Genomic DNA, 17,792 nt, shown 5'->3' with positions numbered 1-17,792 from the left:
TGAGCTTGTCACATCACGACTTCTTTCCTTGCTGCGCCATCGTGTCACCCGGTGACCATGGCCTGAGCTGGGCTGCAAAATATCGATACGAGATGGTCTAAGGGCATGCAATGAGCCCGGCCACCCTGGGCAGACGCGGGGCTGGCGTCGGGCTTATTTTAGCCGGAGGTTAACCTCCGGCTCCTGCCAACTCAAACAGGGCTGGCAGCCCGCGGGCTGGCGCCTGCAACATGGCAGGGCACGGTAATCAGGTGATGAAAAGGTAAATAAACACGGGTGCCACCCACGAGTGAGGCAGCACGGGTGCAGGCTGCCATCCCGGGGCTCTACGACAGCCCTCGTGCCCCCAGGGAGACCCTGCCCCGCTTTCCGGGCCAAAGCAAACACATAAAACGCGACAGGGTGGCGTTGGGGTCGCTTTAAGGAAATGTTTGAGTTTCTCCTGCTGTAACGGGATGAAAAATCCCAGGAGCAGCACGGCCCTACAGCAGCCGGCATTTCTCCGTCGTGCAGTGACGCATCACATCCCACTCGGCTTTCGGGGAAACTGAGGCATGAGGTGACACGTTCTCTGAGGCCAGCGCAGGGCAAAGCGAACCCTGGTATGCACTCAGACCCCGCGTGCGACCCACACCAGCACACATCTTGCAAAGTGAACAATGAAATACCGTTATCCCCACTGTTTCAGGAGCTTCCCTAGGATAAAATCAGATTTCCCTTATGGGAAAGAATTCTGATGCCAATCGATGCCAGAAGGGTAACAGCACGATGCACAACACTGGGGATAACGGTGAGCATCATGCCTGGGCCCAGCTTTCTGCTCCACATAACTCCCTTCAAGCTATATTTCTATGTCATAAAATCATCTATTTATTTTTTTTTTTCTGCCTTGAATTTATTCTTCTGTATGCAGGGAAGGGGAAATGGATGGGCAAAACAGGGACACATCCGACTCCAGATTTTGTCAACAGGCAGGAAAAAGGCTCCAAGTTAGCAGTGAAAAGAGTAAGAAAAACCCTAAAATATCCCCAGCTGGGACAGCAGCCCCTCTCCCGTGACATAAAGCAGGAACCCAGGCAGGGCTGCTCTGGGATCCTTCCACAGTCCCGCAAGACACGGGGCAGAATAAATTGTTATTTTAACTGGCTGCCTTTCCCAGGACCGGCTGCGCTGGAAGGATCCCGTCGTGGAGGGATGTCTGCTCTGCTTCATCCCTGCTGACAGCCGGCACCGCCGCACATCCCTGGCGCTCCGCAGAGCTACAACCGGGAAAGGCTTTTGGCAGGTTGTTTTAAGGCAAACTCAGCCCATCACCTGCTTGGTGTCTCTCCCGCCTGGGGATGGAGGCGTGAAGTCGCTCATCACCTTGCACGGTCACACTTGAGCTGCAGAAGCGTAAAAAAACAGCGTTTGCAAACTAATCCTGGGGGTTATAGCATTATCCAGGATGGCAAACACTCCAAGCCTAATAGTGCTAATGCTGCCTGATGTTCACAGAGGAGAAAGCGTAGTTAGCTACATGCCTTGGCTGTGTATTAATTAAATTAACCCACGCTCTTTGCTTTTACATGCAGCTTCACGCCTGAGCTTCCCTGTGTCTCGCATCCCGCCCAGGCTCCAACCAACAAGGACACAGCCCTGCTTGGGAAGAGCAGGACCTTCAGGATGCAGCTAAAAGGACTTTCTGGGGTTGTTTCAGCTTCTGCAGAACAAACTGGGCTTTAGTCATGGTCTCACCCTCCTCCCACCCCGGCACCCCTTTGCTTGCTGAAGCCTAGCCTGGCTGGAGGATAAGCCAGACCCACAGACACCATGTGCTACTGCAGCGAGACGAGGAGATAAGGATGCTGCAGAGCTGAGCTTGCTGTTTGCCAAAAAAAAAAGCCCCGTATATTAAAAACCCCAGTAGCCATCCATCCAAATCACAGTGGGGCTGGCTGGCCCCAGCAGAGGCAACAGTGAAGGGATGGAGATGAAGGGATGGAGATGAAGGGATGGAGATGAAGGGATGGAGATGAAGGGATGGAGATGAAGGGATGGAGATGAAGGGATGGAGATGAAGGGATATGAGGGGTGGAGGTGAAGGCAGGGCTGGCAGAGCAATGTCTCCCACACCCCAACCACCCCACACACAGAAATCGCGTCCCCAGGCGGGTGCATGTCTGCGGCATGTGAACCCTGCGACCAAGCTGCACCGAGTCCTGCAACCCAAGGAAAACACTAATTCACCGTGCATTAAAAATGGGCGCAGGCATGGCCCTAGGAACATCCCCATCCTCGTGCCGGGAGGCCACGGTCAAGCTCTGCTTTGTACCACCCGAGGATCCAGCTCTTCCCCGTGTCCTCCATCACCCCCGAGTTGCTGGTTCCAAAGCCAGGGGTGCTTTTTCTCCCGTGTCTTTCCCTCCTGAGAGAAGGCGGTGGTGGCCCTGGGTGTGCTGCAGGCGGGGGAAGCACCTCCGGCCCCCCGGCGCCTTATTTGCTTACCGCCTCGCAGCTGCTTTTTCCTGCACGCCGGGCAAGTTTTGGTTACGCCGGCTGCCCGCGACAGCCGCTCGCTTGAGGCTGCTCCGAAAGGCGGCAGGAAGATAAAAGGCATGAGATACAGCTCCCCCTCCCACGGCAAACACCAGCGGTTTGCTGTTCCTGTAACTCCCCGGCACTCGTCCCTGCTCGAGCCCTGCAAAAGCCCGGTGCCCTGCCTGGTCGGGGGATCCACAGCCCCAAAAATAAGCAAATTTGGGGCCAGAGGAAGCACCGGGGATGGCGGCTGCTGAGGGATGATGGGGCGGCACATGAGGATGCTTAGCAGAGCTTTAAGGGCCAGAAATGTCCTTGCTGTTTTCCACGCAATGCTTTAGGGTGAAATGATCCAACTGGCTGGGAACGGGCTGCTGTAAATGGCTGGCAATAAAATCAGCCCCCAAAATTTCTGGTTTGGGTCATAGGGCTTTCCACAGCAGATGAGGCTCTGGACCAACAACTCGTCCTACCCTCATGCTGCTCTTCCAAACCCGCCAGCACTGAACCCACAGCCCAACACCATCCATCCCTCCAGGACGGTGACAGGTCCCAGGGGAGAACTGGTGCCTTTGGGCACCCACAGCCCCGCCGCTAAGGCCGGAGGGGAGAAGCTGAAGGCTCACTTGTTCCTTTTCTGGCCAGCCCAGCTTATCTCAGCAGGTCAGGGAATAGGAAATGGGGTTATCCTGGATGTGCCCCTCAACAGCAGCGATGCACCGTGCAAATCCAGCCCCGTGATAACTCCTTTTCTCCGTAAAAATCAGTGTGTCCCCGTTCCAAAGGATAAGCCACCACCACCACATCCCACTGTCCAAGGAGAGGGAAATAGGGATGGAGGTGGGAGAGAAGCATCGAACCAACGGTCCAAGGAGCCATGTGAAATAAATAAGGAAAACCTTGTCCATCCCACCCCAAACTTCCCTTCCTTTATTCTTGGAAATGGCTCATCCCCAAAATGTTGGATAGCAGGAGCTTCCCTCTGCCATGGCTCAGGGGGACCTGGGCGTCTTCCTCCCACACCACGGTGAAAAGAAAATAATTTACCCACTGATAAACTACCTCCTTTTCTTAATGCTATGAAAATAAGATGATTTTGCCCCCCCAAAATATAGCCACCGCTCAGGTTTGCGGCTCCGTTGCCCACGTGGTGTTTGCAAGAATAAAGTCTTGGGAAATTTAGGGGGAAAACCCTGGGGAAATGGGGCTGTGAGCGGTGGCCGCCTCCCCCCCATCGCAGTCCCCACCGGCACCCCCAGCAGATCCCTGGGCTGGTTTTGGGAGTGGGAGGGAGCGGGGCAGAGGAAACCCGTGGCTCCAGCCTGGGATGGATTATTTGAGCAAACTAAAAGCAGCGGTTTGTTCCCTCCTGCACCAACGCAGTGGAAAGAATTTCCAGCCCCGGCTCCCGGGTGGAAAAGCTAAAAATCTGCGTTTAAATAGTAACAGGTTTTGGAAAAAGAAAAAAAAAAAAAAAAAAAAAAGCCACTACAGGCACTTCAATAAAATAAAGCTTAAGCTGGGGTGGTTTTTTTTTTTTAGTATTGGGGTTGTGTTGGGTTCTCTTTTCGCTTCTTATCTCTGCTTTGAGGAGACCTTTTCCATAAACTCAGGGAAAGGCAAGGGAGTGACTCTGCTGCGTTTGGGAACCTTCTGCCAGCTCTGCCACAGCCCCAATCGAGGGGCACACTGCCAAGTTCAGCATATCCTCCTCTTGCACCCTACAGATATTATTTTATTTCCTCCTTTATTGCCCTAAAACTGTTCTTTCAACTAATTTCCTGTTGATACCCCAGTGCTAAGTGTTAAGTAAATTGGGGATTTTTGCCCAGTAATACTTTTTCACCCTTTTGGGCTCCGCTGCAGCCTCCTGTCCTCAGTTGCTCCCCGCATCACAACTGAGATGCCCTGATGCCACCCTCAGCCAAACCTCTCCAACCCAGCACGGTGGCAGAAAACCACCAGCCCGGCCAGGGAAAAAAGCTACGGCGAATTTGTAATCCCTCCAGGCAGGAGGGACCACCACAAATAGACCACTCGCAGGGACTCCAACACCCAGCGACAGAAAATGTAGTAACAATTTCCTGGCAGCGCTGGGGAATGGTTTAGGAAACCAACCCCACGGAGGTGGCAGTGCCAGGAGCCCCAGCGATGCCCCACGCTGCCAGGTCAGCTTGGCTGCACGTCCCTGCCCGGCAGTAGGAAAACGTGCTCAGCCCCAGGAGGCTTCAAATATCCCCAGGGAGGAATTTCAGCACTGAAAATTGGGCTGTGCCTCTCATCTGCAAGACTTGGGGAAGAGCAAGGTGGGACTGTGCTTGTGTTTTGGTTTGGGTTTTTTTCCTAAAAAATAGGAAAAAAAAAAAAAAGAAAAGGAATATTGGGGCTTGGAAGTCAGGTAACAAAACGAGACAAGGATGCATTTTGAAAATAGGAAGTATCTGCTCCTGGAGGAGAGATGCTGCCCAGCACGTAGCAAAGGGCTGCTGCAGTTTGGTGGGGGAAGCGGCATCCCCCAGAACTGCCTTCCCAGGGATCTGGTGAGTGTTTACACTGAGCAGAGTATCTTCAGTGAGGCTGTAAGCAACCACTGAGGGTATCACACTTGCATGGCATGTAAAAGAAAATAATACAAATAAATAATAAATGTAACTAAAACATTCCACTGGCCAAGTGCTGTGGAAAGCATGGGTGGCTCCTGGTCGCCGCACCCAGCAGAGGCCGAGCAGCTCAGGCACATCCCACCAGCAGCATCACTGCTCAGAGGACATCTCTTCCACCGCCCCACAGGGACCAGCTGGGCCAGGGGCTCTCAGCGTTCAAACACCGGTACCCACCACCCCAGGAGAAAGCAGCCAGGGCAGGGTTTACCTTCCTTAACCTCAGCGTTTTCCCCATTTGCAAGATGAAACCCCTCAAAAGCAAAGCCCCAAACCAGTAATCTCAATTAAAAAGGAAGAAAAAAGAAAAAAAAAAGAACAAAAGAACTACAAGATATTCCTTTTAAATCCAAACAAGTTTTTCTCCCCTTCCCTGCCAAGATGAGGGACCTACTCAGTCTCACCCCTCCAAAAGCAGATATTTTAATAGCTATATTTTAATTGATCCTGCCACCTGTAGCCAAGCCACAGCGTAAGAGCTGGGATACGTATTTACGGGTCAGGAAAACCCCAATTTTGCATGCTGGGGTTGGAAGCAGACCCTGCCCCAAGTTCGGGGCCAAAGGGAGCCAACTCCATCCTAAAAGTGAGAGATCTGGAGGGGGTGGGTTTGGAGCTTTTTTTCTCCATTTGTTTGTTTTCTGGAGGAAATGCCTTCGCCACAGCAAATCTTTGTGAAATTTGAAAGTTTGAATATGGCATCTCGACCCGTCTCCCATCTGCTGGTAAATAAAATCAGGCTGATAAAACGTGGCCAGTGTATCTGCAGGGCGGTGCGTCCTCTGACCCCAACCCACATGGGTGCTGATGAGCTACTTCTCAACTTAATTAACTCAAACCGAGATTATTAATTTTTTTTGCAAAACTCCTTGCCCCGGCTGACCTGGCTCCCCCCCCCTCACCACTTGCTTTTTCTGGTATCTGTTCTCAGAGCATGGTCTATTTTCAGCAATCCTCTTGGATGGGTTTTCATGGAAAATGAAGTCTACACTGCCCTTAGTTTAGATTATATCAGAAGAAAAAAATTTCTGTAGGATAGAAAAGATCCGTTCTTCTGGATGGGAAAAAGGGGCGAGTTGGACAATTAATACTTTTCATGGATGAACTCTCTGGGGATCACACATCTCTGTGTAGCTGAAGAAGTTCCTTTCCTGGAACGAGATACTCAAAGATCCCTGGAAACATGAGTCCCATCTAGGCTTTTTCCATAATCTCCTTCCAACTATGTATAGTATCTGTGTGTGTGTCCATAAGGATGATATATATATATATACACACACATAGATACCTATATATATGAGTATAAGGATGAAATATCATATATATATATAGATACCTATATATGAGTATAAGGATGAAATATTTTATATATATACATAGATACCTATATATATTTGAGTATAAGGATGAAATAGTATATATATGTATACATAGATACCTATACACATTTGTATATAAGAACAAAATCTTATATATATACACGCATATATACATAGGTACCTATACACATTTATGTCACAAAGGGGTGAAAAATGGAAGAATAATTTGAATTAGACTTTTATAGATAAAAGCAGAGCCCCGGAAGAGGCCTGAGCCGGCACCACAGAACAGGACTCCCCTCCGGAGGGAGCGGATCAAAACAGGCCTGCTCCTCTGGTGGGGTTTCCATTTACCTTCAGGCAACAGCAGGTCCCTGACCTCCAGAACGTGCAAAAGTCTAGAAAACCTGCAAAACCCCAAAGGGCACAACACCTCGAGGGGAAGACCCTGCGGTGGCCAGAGCGGGAAGGCCAGAGACACAGCTCCATCCCACCCCGCGCCACTGAGCCGGCCTTTTTTATATTTATTTTTCCACTCACTCCCCACGTTTTCCTTATTTTAGACCTTCTGTTGACTTGGAGGTTACAGAATGGAAAAAGGAAAGTGCCAACAGCCAGGTAAAGGGAGGGTTATCCTGACCTCGGCTGCCCGTCTCCTGGGGACGGGCGCTGCCTGCTCGCCAAAATCCAGCTGAGCCGATGTTTTACAGGGCAAATCCCTGGGGATTCGGCCATGGCAGAGTGGCCGGAGTCACTGCTCAGCAAATTGAGTTCCTCCTTGAGGATCTCTGCTCTTTCGCTCCCCGCTGCAAAGGAAGCAGAAGAGAGAATCTCCCCCACCCAGGCACCCCTCCCAAAAAATAACTGATTTTTATCAGCAACAAATGCAAGAAAAACTGTTTCCAAACCAGAAGAAGAAAAAGCCAACAAAAAACCCCACTGTATAATAAAGCAAATGTATAACATACAAAACACAACCCTTGCATTTGCTCGGAGGGCGGCTCTGCAAGAACTCCAGGGATTTTCTCCAATGAGATGAGGAGGCAGGGAGGGGGTGAAGGCATTTTGGCCATCCTTTCCCTCAGGAGGACATGGACTGGCTGTGGGGACTGGTCCCAGCGCAAGGGACAGCTTTCCCACCCAGCTCCTGGCCAGCAGTATGGCCACAACCGGTGGCTCTGGGGACCACGGGGGTGGTTTAATCAGAATGGAGAAATACCCCTCACCGCCAGGGCTGCCCCTGGCCCCGTGTCCCCAACCTGGACAAGGACACCCCACACAACCCTGCCCTTCGGTCCGAACTAACTCACATCCCTTCCCCACCTCCCCCCGCACGCTGGATTAAAATACACATAGTGGCTAAATAGCAGGAAACACCCGAAGCAAAAATACCGTGGACAGGAACCCAGGGGCACAGGGGACACGCAAGAGCAAGAAGCGGATTTCCTCCCCAAAACATCGCACCTCCGATGCTGACAGTGACCCTGCCGCGCAGCTGGGCCGGGCCACCAGCACCGTGTCACTCGTCCTCGAGTGCCTTCACCCCTCAGCATGGACCTCTCAGCTCTCGAAAGGGAAAAACCCATCTTTTTATTGTCTGTGTTTTGGTTTCCCTCCATAAAGGGGTCTTTTATGCAAAGGTGTCCCACAGTGACTTGCAAATGTCAGTGTAGGGGAAAAAGGATAAAAAATATAGACATATAATCTCAAGTGGAGAGAGATACAGTTATAATCTCAAGTGGGACACACGCACATATATATATAAAAAATCTCAAAAGGGTTCATGTAGGAGCACAGGTGATGAAGCCAGGACCAGCCTCGGTACTTTCAGCAGGTTGCCGACCATTTAACTTTTAGGAGGATTTGGATGATAAGAGTGGAGACACCTGGATTTAGGGTTAATATAGGTCTAGACTTCAAAAAGAGGTATAAAATTTCACATTTCAGCCACCATGGGTCACAAAGAGATGCCATGGCGTGACCTGAAGAAGCCTGATGCCTGGTTGGCCCAGGCGGGACATGGGCATGGACCGTGTCCTGGGAGGTAGGTGGGACTGCTACCAAACCACAGCCCGACGTCGGACTTACCACCTCTGCGTGTGAGAAAGAGAAAAGACTTTTATAGAGTGATAACAAGCAGCCAAACCTCAAAAACTGGGAGGTTCCCACAAAATAACAGCAAATACTAGTTACAGACAGGAGGTTGATTGCTAGCAAGGATTAATTCAACTTCTCTTCAAAAGAGCTACACTTTGCACTCAAAATGCAACCCTCCTTTCACGAGATGACTGGCTCAACTCCGGCAAGCCAACCACCTTGGAAAAGACCCATTAGCATTAATTGCATTAATCCTGGGGGGAATAACAAGTCTCCTGTCCCAGCATTGCTCATCACCACCCGCGCGGTCATTGCTCCGACGCTGGCGGAGCAGGCAGCTGCCTGCAGCCCGGCCTGCAAGGGGTTAACCGCCCACGGAGGAGCCTCTGGCGCACGCTCACGTCATGGAAATACTCAAGTAACCACAATTTTCTCTATTGCTTTTTGGCTCCGGTTCTTCAACATTTCTACACTTCCAGCCCAGATCTCTGCTACCTGTTTTCCAGCGAGGTAATTGGTACAGACAGCAGCTCGACCGAGCAGTTGGGAATATATTTTTTTTAATATAGGTTACTGTTATACTTTCTACCTCCAATACTACCAACACTGAGATATAAAAAGATCATGAGTCACGATACCGGCAAAAAAAAAAAAAAAATTAAAAAGAAATCAGATGTACAATAATAAATGGAGGTGGGATTGGAGGTTGGTGCTTCCTGGATATTAATATTGCACAGGGTTGGACTGAGCCCCAGCCAGCTCTGTCCTGCTGCTGCTGGCCCACCCACAAGGGCCGTTGGCCCCTCTCCTCCTTCCCTCCCTCCCACCTTTCCCAGTCCTCCCAGTGTCCCCAGCATCAGCTGGTTCTCCTGCCCAAGGTGTACCAACTGACCAGGAGGGGCTGCCTTCACCCCATCTGAGATGCAATGGGAGGTCATCCATGAGTACTACATGAGAACCGGGGGAAAGGGAGGGAAATAAAAGGGGAAAAAAAAGAAAAAAGGAAGAAGAGATAAAAAAGGCAAGCAGAAAACCCCATTCCTCTCCCGGTGATCATGAGCTGCCTTAATATTTCCACTCTGTAATTGAAAATGTCAGCACAGCAGCTCGTCTCCCAGTCCCCATATCCTGCTCCCAAGCACCTCCGCCTCCGGACCAGCCAGCTATTCACAGAATGTTTTAGGTTGGAAGGGACCTTAAAGATCATCTAGTTCCAATCCCTCTGCCACGGGCAGGGGACATCTCCCACTAGACCAGGTTGAACTAACCCACATCAAACCAGCCAGCCCAAGAGCCAACGTCCTCCTCTTTGCACCCACCAGCTGCAATTAGCAAAACGAGCCAAGAGCCCGGGCAAGGAACGCTGCCCCACGTGCCAGAGCTGCCCAAGTGCCCTTAATGGGTTTTTCCCAGGGAAAAAAGACTGAATAGGAGTTTTAGAGCATCCTTGTGCAATGTCATGCCCTGCCTGCCGAAAGAGGTTTGCCATTCTGCTTTTAATTCCCCATGGAGTACAGCTTAGGTGCTGCTCATAAGTTCTTAACGCCCCTTTGCACAGCTCTGAAAACATTAATGGGGATGGGGCATCCCCTGACCCACCAAGTGAGCTCGAGGTACCAAGAGAAGGATTTTGTGGCTGGTCCGGACACAGCAATGCCTCGCAAGGAGGAGCCCCTTCCCCAGGAGAGGGGCTGGACTAGCTGGGCGAGAGGCACAGGGTGCAAGCACTCAACATGTGGCTCATGGCTTACAAAGAATAAACCTAAATACAAAACCAAACATTTTGGAGGGGCATGAGCATCCCACCCAACTTTGCAAATGCTGCGCGTAGGAGAAAAATCAAAGCTGGCTCCTCCAGAGGTTTGAATGTATTAAAAAAAAAAAAAAAAAACACAAAACCAAACAAACAAAAAAAAAACAAAAAAAAACAAAAAAAAAAAAAAACAAAAAAAAAAACCCTACAAACAAACTAAAAATACTCATTTTTCAGGACTGGGAAAATGAAAGCATCTCGGTGTTGCGTGCAGCCCGGCAGCCCCACAAGGTTTCTGATGCCTTCCGATAACCATCTCGGATCCCCGCTGCAGATCGCAGCAGGGCAATGGGAACGCCGCTCTCGGGGGAGGTTTCGTGCATCAGGGAGGGCGTGGGCCGGCCGTGCTCACCCCAGCTCCCAAGTGCAGCACAGGGCAGCTACCACCACCAGAAAACAACCATCATCTGCTTGAAGTTGCCCAAAGTTGCCCGTGCTCAGCCCTGCCTCACAGCAGCATCTGCAATTTTGGGCACCCAGCAGGGATCTCCCAGCATCGCCGGGCTATGGATGTGCCAGGACAGACCCCACCAGCAGGACAGGGGTGATTTGGCAGCAGCCAGGAGCCTCCGGCTTTCACACCATCCCTTTTGCAGGAGGAGATCAAATGCAGAGCGAAAAGGCAGCGACTTGGACGCTTCTCAAAAATTAAAATTCTCCTTGGTAGGAAGAAAGCAAAAGCAACACCAGGCATCAGGTGGTTTTGAGGGGAAGCTTTGAAAAGAAAAAAAACACACAACCATACCTGCAATATAAATATCAATAGTATTTTTCAGAGATTTACCCTGGAGGGAGATGACCATAGAAACACGACTCAGTAACTTCAAATCAGATCTGGCCATTAGAAAAGGCTTAAAACAGGCAGAAAGACCAACACCATTGAAAAGGCAAAGAGCAGATGTGCAGCTACATGGTGATGGCAAGGACTGAACCAGGTTGGCCAAAAACATTTGGCTGGAGCAGGGAGGTCAAAAAAGACACCTGAAATACAAGGGAAAAGGATTACCCTCTATAATATAATGCCTTGGCATTATTTTGCTGCTAATGGTGTTTTTGGAGGACCTGCTCCAGTCCCTCTCTGGAAACGGTGCATCCCAAGCTGGCATCTGTAGGGCATCCTCCTAAATCAGTGTGTAGTAGTACCAGCTCCACCACCCCCAGCTTTAAAACCAGCAATGAAATAAAAATATTAATGAAATAACACTTATGCAATAGGGGAGGTCATTCCCAGGGGGACACACAAGACCTGCACACAAAATCCCTTTCTCCCCAGTGCCGCCCCGGCCTCTCCTCGCCTTGGAAATTCTCCCTCCCTGGCTTCCAAAGCATTTTAAAAAACAGTCATCATTTTTTCTGAACATTGCTCTTTATTCACAATTTCTTTTAAAGGTAGGTATGAAAGCGGGTAACCTCGGAGAACAGCGTTGGGATGAAAATCCTGAGTTTCCTCTTGTCCAATTAGGAATAACTTTGTGTAGTCTTTCCAAAATGTGAAGGCGCTCACAAGGTTTTAATGCCTCAGCATTTCTCCTAAGGGAAAGGATTTGGAGGAGGAGAAAAAAAAAAAAAAACAACCACACCATCCCCGTAGCATGTTTATGAATCAGACTGTTAAGCGTGTGTTTCGGGGGTGGAAAAGGTGGGCGATGCGCAGAGGAACAGAGAGCAGAGTTAGATGAGTCAGAAAATGCTGCTTTTCCTCTCCTTACCGGCATCTCAAATACTTCAGCATGAAACAGAATATTTTTTAATTTATTTATTTATTTTTTATTGTCAAGAGAGAGTTGGAGCGTAACCTTGGCTAGTTAGAAGCCGCCAGCAGCTAATCTGACATTAAATAATGTACCGCAATTACAGTACGCGCAGGGACGCGTGCATGTACACACGTGTGCCGATGGATGTATACATAAAAGAATGCACCAATGGACATACATACACATGCAGCCCAGGGTATAGGCTGGGAAAAGGATGGAAATGAATAATATAATCAGTGTTTTTTGCTGCTGCTTCTAGCAAAACAGAGGCTGAGACGTGCGCTCATGCCAAAGAACGGAAAGCTCTTCACGAACGAGCCTCGGTGGGTTTTGGGAGAGCAGCAACACATCACGGGCTGGATTTGGGCTCGTCTCCTCCTCCCACCCAGGTAGGCTCAGGCACCCACATGGAAAAGTACACACAAGGGCTCCGAGAACCTGAAATACATCCTGGAGGGGTTCAAGGCCATGTTGGACAGGGCTTTAAGCAACCTGGTCTGGTGGGAGGTGTCCCTGCCCAGGGCAGGGGGGTGGAACGACACGATCTTTAAGGTCCCTTCCAACCCAAACCATTCTATGATTCTATGAAAGCTTATGGAGATGTATAGAAATGTGTTATAAAAGAAAAAATAATTTACTCATGGCTTTGAGTTCACCCAGGGCTGAAGCTGGCTGGAATAAGACCTGAAACCAGCCACCACGTAAATGCTGTTACCATCACACCTTGCAGTGAGGCGCGGGAGGTTTGAAGAGCATGGGGTACCAGGCTGGGGTCAGCCCCAGGAGCAGCGAGGGTAAAGGAGGGGATGGGGGAGACCCCAAGGAGGGCTGAGGGGCAGGGTCTGGTCCTGCCCGCCGGTTCCCAACCCCAGACGGCAGCAGGGATCCTGCTTCCCGGGCAGGAGGGATGAGAGGCAAGAAGAGATAAACGCCCCTATGCTGCCAACAGCCGAGCGCTTGACTCCACTGACATTCACAGTCCATTTAGGCTACCGACGAAGCAAATAAAATTATGCATATGCATTAATGCTGGCAATATCCTGCCTGAAATGTATGCTCATTTACACATGGAAATCTGTTTAGAAGAGAGAAATCGGAGCTATATTTAAATCAGAAAAATCATTTGACTGTCCGCGGGGCAACTCCTCTTTACATCTGTCATTCCCTGGGAAAACTGAAATCATTTCAGGGTAAACTATGCCCCTCATTTCAGATTTAGAAAGAAAAATGTTTGCACCCCTGTATCCTCTGCTCAGTCTATTATAAAATACGTGCATCTTCTTGCTCTCGTATTTTTATTTATTTTTTTAAGTGTTGTGGTATAAAAGCAACCCGTGGAGCTGGGTGCTGGCGGATGGGAGGGGGCGTTGGGGAGGGCCCTCCCGGCACACGTGGGGCATCGCAAAGTGTTTATTAGTTAAAACTGACTTTGGAGATTCAGGAGCCTTTTGAGAACCGCCATGGAGAGACCTAAACGTTCTGCGGCTTCTCCAGTTCCCTTGGCAAACGAAAGGGCCATGCTGACAGCGCCGATGACAGATCTGAAACTAGAACACGAGCTCTTCCTAACGGAGAAATATCTTCCTCCGAGTCCGGTAATCTATATCTCACTGCTTGGCTGCCAAGCCACGAACTGGAGATATGAAATAATCAGTATTGCTCTCTGCTTCCTCCTGCAAATGTAAATGCGAGCACTGGAACTGAAAAAGCAATTTTCGGCTCTAAAAGAATAACCCCTCCAAAAAACCACTATTATTTTTTTTAAAATATGAAACGTGCCAACAGCCACTGCTTCTCACTTATCGTTGGAGCTCATTGCAGCTCGTATTTTTTAAATGCATCAACACAATAATAAAAAAAAAAAATTAAAAAAGCAGACAGCAGCTCTCTAAATTATGTCGGGAGGCAGTTTTTAAGAAAGATTCACGACCACACTATCAGTTTGATTTCAGATTTAGAAGGAAATGAATGAATGTGAGACAGGAGGGTGCGAAAATGAAACTCGCTGGAGCTGAAGGTCTGCTCTGTGCTTCAAGCCACGCAAGATTTGAATTTTCTTCCCCCTTCTGCGCAAGCTCAAGCGAGTTGCCAAACTGCCCCACACTTCTGCTGCCGGAGCTTAATTTAAGCCTAAATTAAAATACAATTTGATATAGGCCATCTTCAAGACCCATGCTCCCTGCAAGCATCCCTTGCCTATAGCATCCCTCCCCAACAGGACACCCAAGGGCACCCCAGCAGAGTCAGGGAGACCAGCTCCTGCTGCCACCACCCAACCTGAAACTTCTCACCATGCTGGGAAAAAAGGCTATTTGCTTAACATCGAGGTTTTAAACCAAACCAACCACACAGGATCCCATTCTGCATGATTTTAAGCTGTGCTAACCTGTCTGTCTCTCATCCACGCCACAAGAAAAATATAAACACTGCACACACACACAAAAAAAAATAAAAAATCACGAAAAGTCAACATTCTTAAAAGTCTTCAGCCACACTTTCACTGATGGTCGCACTGCCCACGTTACTGCTCTCAATGTCTCGCACATCACTGCGAGCTGCGCTGTACGGGAGGTGCCCAGCTCTGCTTTGAAGGCGAAAGCCACGGAACGTCCTTAAAGTCAGAAGCTCTTGCGAAGCAGCAGCCTGTGAAAAACCCAACACGGGACCGTATGGGAAGCAAAACTGTGGAGAGAGGTGAGCACAGGGCCATTGCTGGCAAGAGGGGGAAGGAAGAAGAAAAGAAATAATAAATAAGAAGGCAAGCTAATTGCCACCACTAGCCCTTTGCTTTGCGCCTACGTCATACGTTTGAGCTACCTTTTTCAAGGCAGAGAGCCTGGTGCCACCGAGCAGCCAACGTGCCTGACTCAGCGGCGATGATTCACTTGGGCAAACAGGAGGATGAAGCCACCATGAGCCCCGCGACGGTGATGCCTGTAGGGGACACGCTGCTGCGCGGCACAGGCCGCCCGTATGGCCCATCATCCCCACATTCCCGTGGGGCCAAGGGACAGCACGGAAAGATCAGAAGCAATTATACCTTGAAATCAGACAAGTGCACCTCTTTGTTAAGGATGCGTTTTGCATTCAGCCCCCCAAAAGCAAAGGGATCGCCCCCCTCCCAGCTAACCAGGCAGGTCGCCCGCTGCCCTCCTCCAAAATCAGGTCAGACGAGGGCAGGTGAGATGCTCCATTGCTTTGCCTCCAGGGCAAGAGCTCCCAACCCAGCCCTGACCATGTTGACAGAGCAGAACCCGCCTGGGAAAGGGGGTGCTGGCAGGAAGGGGGACCCCAAGCACAGCCCAGCACACGGGAACACTGTTCACAGAGCTTGTCTGGAGGAGGCACAGCTCTCTGATCCCACCTAACGCAGCCCTCCTAATTAATAACGGTGCAGACAGCAATCCCGCCAGCAGCTACTTGGGCTTCCCTTAGCCTCATCCACAAGGATCAAGTGAAAAGCAGACACAAGCTCCAACCCGAGAGAGAGTTTACACACTTTGCTCCTTGCACAACTTCAAGAAAAGACTTGCTGCTTCAAAGCACTGGAGCAAACTCACCTGAAACCCCTCCTGTTTCCGTATGCCGAATTAACGACCTACCTCCCGTCCCAGCCTGAGCAAGCAAAAGCTGTATTTACCCGGGGAGGCTCAGGCACCCCAGCAAGTCCCTCCCGTACACCCTGGGCACTTAGGAAACACAAGTTTAAAATTTCCCCTTATCAAACCCAAGAAGCTGCTCAAAAAAAGGGTTCTCCAGGTCAGCACAGCACGCCATGAAGCCAGCGTACGTCCCACCACCCTGTCTCCCCCTGCCACCCCTTCCTCTCCCGTGGCAGCACCCATGGCCCAGCCAGGGCTGCGGTGAGCAGGGTCTCCTCGGGGTCCCCCCACCATGACTCCCCTCACCCCGATTTTGGGGCTTCCCTCTTTCACCCACAAGCACTCTGTAAACTTCCTCCCCTTCTTTCCTAGCGACATATCTGTCTCCCTCCCCACCTTCAGACACTCCGCCTAGGGAATTAAATACCCCCCGCTAATTGCCAGTGCTGCTCGGCCGCCCATACCCGCAGTAATTAGGTCTTAATTGAAGCCGGCAGGTACTCCCCTAATCAACAGGTGTCCCGCGGCAAATCCCCACGGCTCCTCCGCAACCCCCGGGGCTGGGCGGGGGGGGGGATGCTCCGGGGGACCCCAGGGCAGCACCCCGGCCCTCCCCGGTTCCGGTCTGGAGGGCCCCAACGGAGGGTCCCCAGCCTCATCCCCGGTGGGATGCCGGTGCCCCGTCAGGGCTGCCCCTCCCCCGACACCCCCCCCCCCAACCACCGCCGTGTTCCCCGGCCCCTCCCGTCCCTACCGGCAGCATCCCACCGTCCCGTCCCGCCGTACTAACCATTGGGGCCGTACTTCTCCCGGTTGCGGCGGACCTGCTCGGGGCTGAGCCCACAGCTCTCCGTTACACCGAAGCGGCGGAGGACGTCGAGCACCGGGAGGCTGTGCGCCGCCTCCATGCCCCGGCGGCGGCCCGGTCCGGGGGGATGCTCGGGGAGGGGGGGGGGGGGGGGGAGGCGCTCACGGAGGGCACACGGGGCGCCGCTCGCACGGCGCTGCCTCGGCACCTCTCCGGGAAGGGGCCCCCGCCGCCGGGACCGCCTCCTCCCGCCGGTACCGCCCCGCCCGCCGCTTCCCCCGCCTCCCCCGGGGCCGCCGCCCCCAGCGTTTCCCCCCCCTCTCCCGCCCCCAGCGGGGCAGTCCCGGGGAGCCCCGGGCTCCGGCACCCGGCCCTGCACAGCCCAGGCTGCCCCCCCCTCCCCAAACCGTGCTTCTTCCTTCCTCCCCCCCCTCCCCCCCCCCCCCGCCACCTTTATATTATTTTTTTAATTATTTCCAAACTTCTCGGGAGTGATGCTGGCGGCCAGGGAAATCCTCCCGCCGGAGAGAAAACCGGGTTGGTGGGTGCTCCTTCAGGTGCTGGGAGATACGGGAAGGGGTTGCTCTGCCCCTGCCCGGGCAAATCGTAGAATATTTTGGGTTGGAAGGGACCTTTAGAGGCCATCCAGTCCACTCCCCCCGGCAGTGAGCAGGGACATCTTCAACTAGATCAGGTTGTTACCCCATCCAACCTGATCTGGAACGTTTCCAGGGATGGGGCATCTATCATTTCTCCCAGCAACCTGCTCCAGTGTTTCACCACCCTCATTGTGAAAGATTTCTTCCTTATATCTCATCTAAATCTCCCCTCTTTCAGTTTAAAACCATTACCTCTCATCCTATCGCCACACTCCCTCACATAGGGACCGTCCCCATCTTTCCTGTAGCCCCTTTAAGTACCGGAAGACTGCAATAAGGTTTCCCTGGAACCTTCTCTTCTCCGGGCTGAAGAACCCCAACTCTTTCAGCCTGTCCTCGTAACAGAGGTGTTCCATCCCTCTGATCATTTTTGTGGCCTCCTCTGGACCTGCTCCAACAGGTCCATATCTGTCCTGTGCTGAGGGCTCAAAGCGTGGGCTCTGGAAAGGTCCCCTCCGTTGCTGGAAGACCAGCTGGAAGTTGGGAGTTCCCCAGCCCCATGTCCCCCGCCCGGCTGGGAGCAGACCAGGTCCATGTCCACGTCCCTCTGCGAGATCACG

At 51.5% G+C, this 17,792-nt stretch overlaps 1 protein-coding gene across 2 annotated transcripts in view; it reads right to left on the bottom strand.

Annotated features, from left to right (window-relative positions):
• The window catches only part of ATP2A3 (ATPase sarcoplasmic/endoplasmic reticulum Ca2+ transporting 3), a 51,448-nt gene extending 34,775 nt beyond the window's left edge, over positions 1 to 16,673 (bottom strand). For both annotated transcript variants that reach the window (XM_074160451.1, XM_074160452.1), the window contains exon 1: positions 16,556 to 16,673. In XM_074160451.1, the coding sequence (XP_074016552.1) occupies positions 16,556 to 16,673 (118 nt within the window). The remainder of the gene's footprint in view (positions 1 to 16,555) is intronic.
• Positions 16,674 to 17,792: the final 1,119 nt, after the last annotated feature.

The sequence above is a fragment of the Numenius arquata genome, chromosome 18 (assembly GCF_964106895.1).
Source record: "Numenius arquata chromosome 18, bNumArq3.hap1.1, whole genome shotgun sequence".
Classification (NCBI taxonomy): domain Eukaryota; kingdom Metazoa; phylum Chordata; class Aves; order Charadriiformes; family Scolopacidae; genus Numenius; species Numenius arquata.
This window is presented reverse-complemented; position numbering and strand designations above follow the sequence as displayed.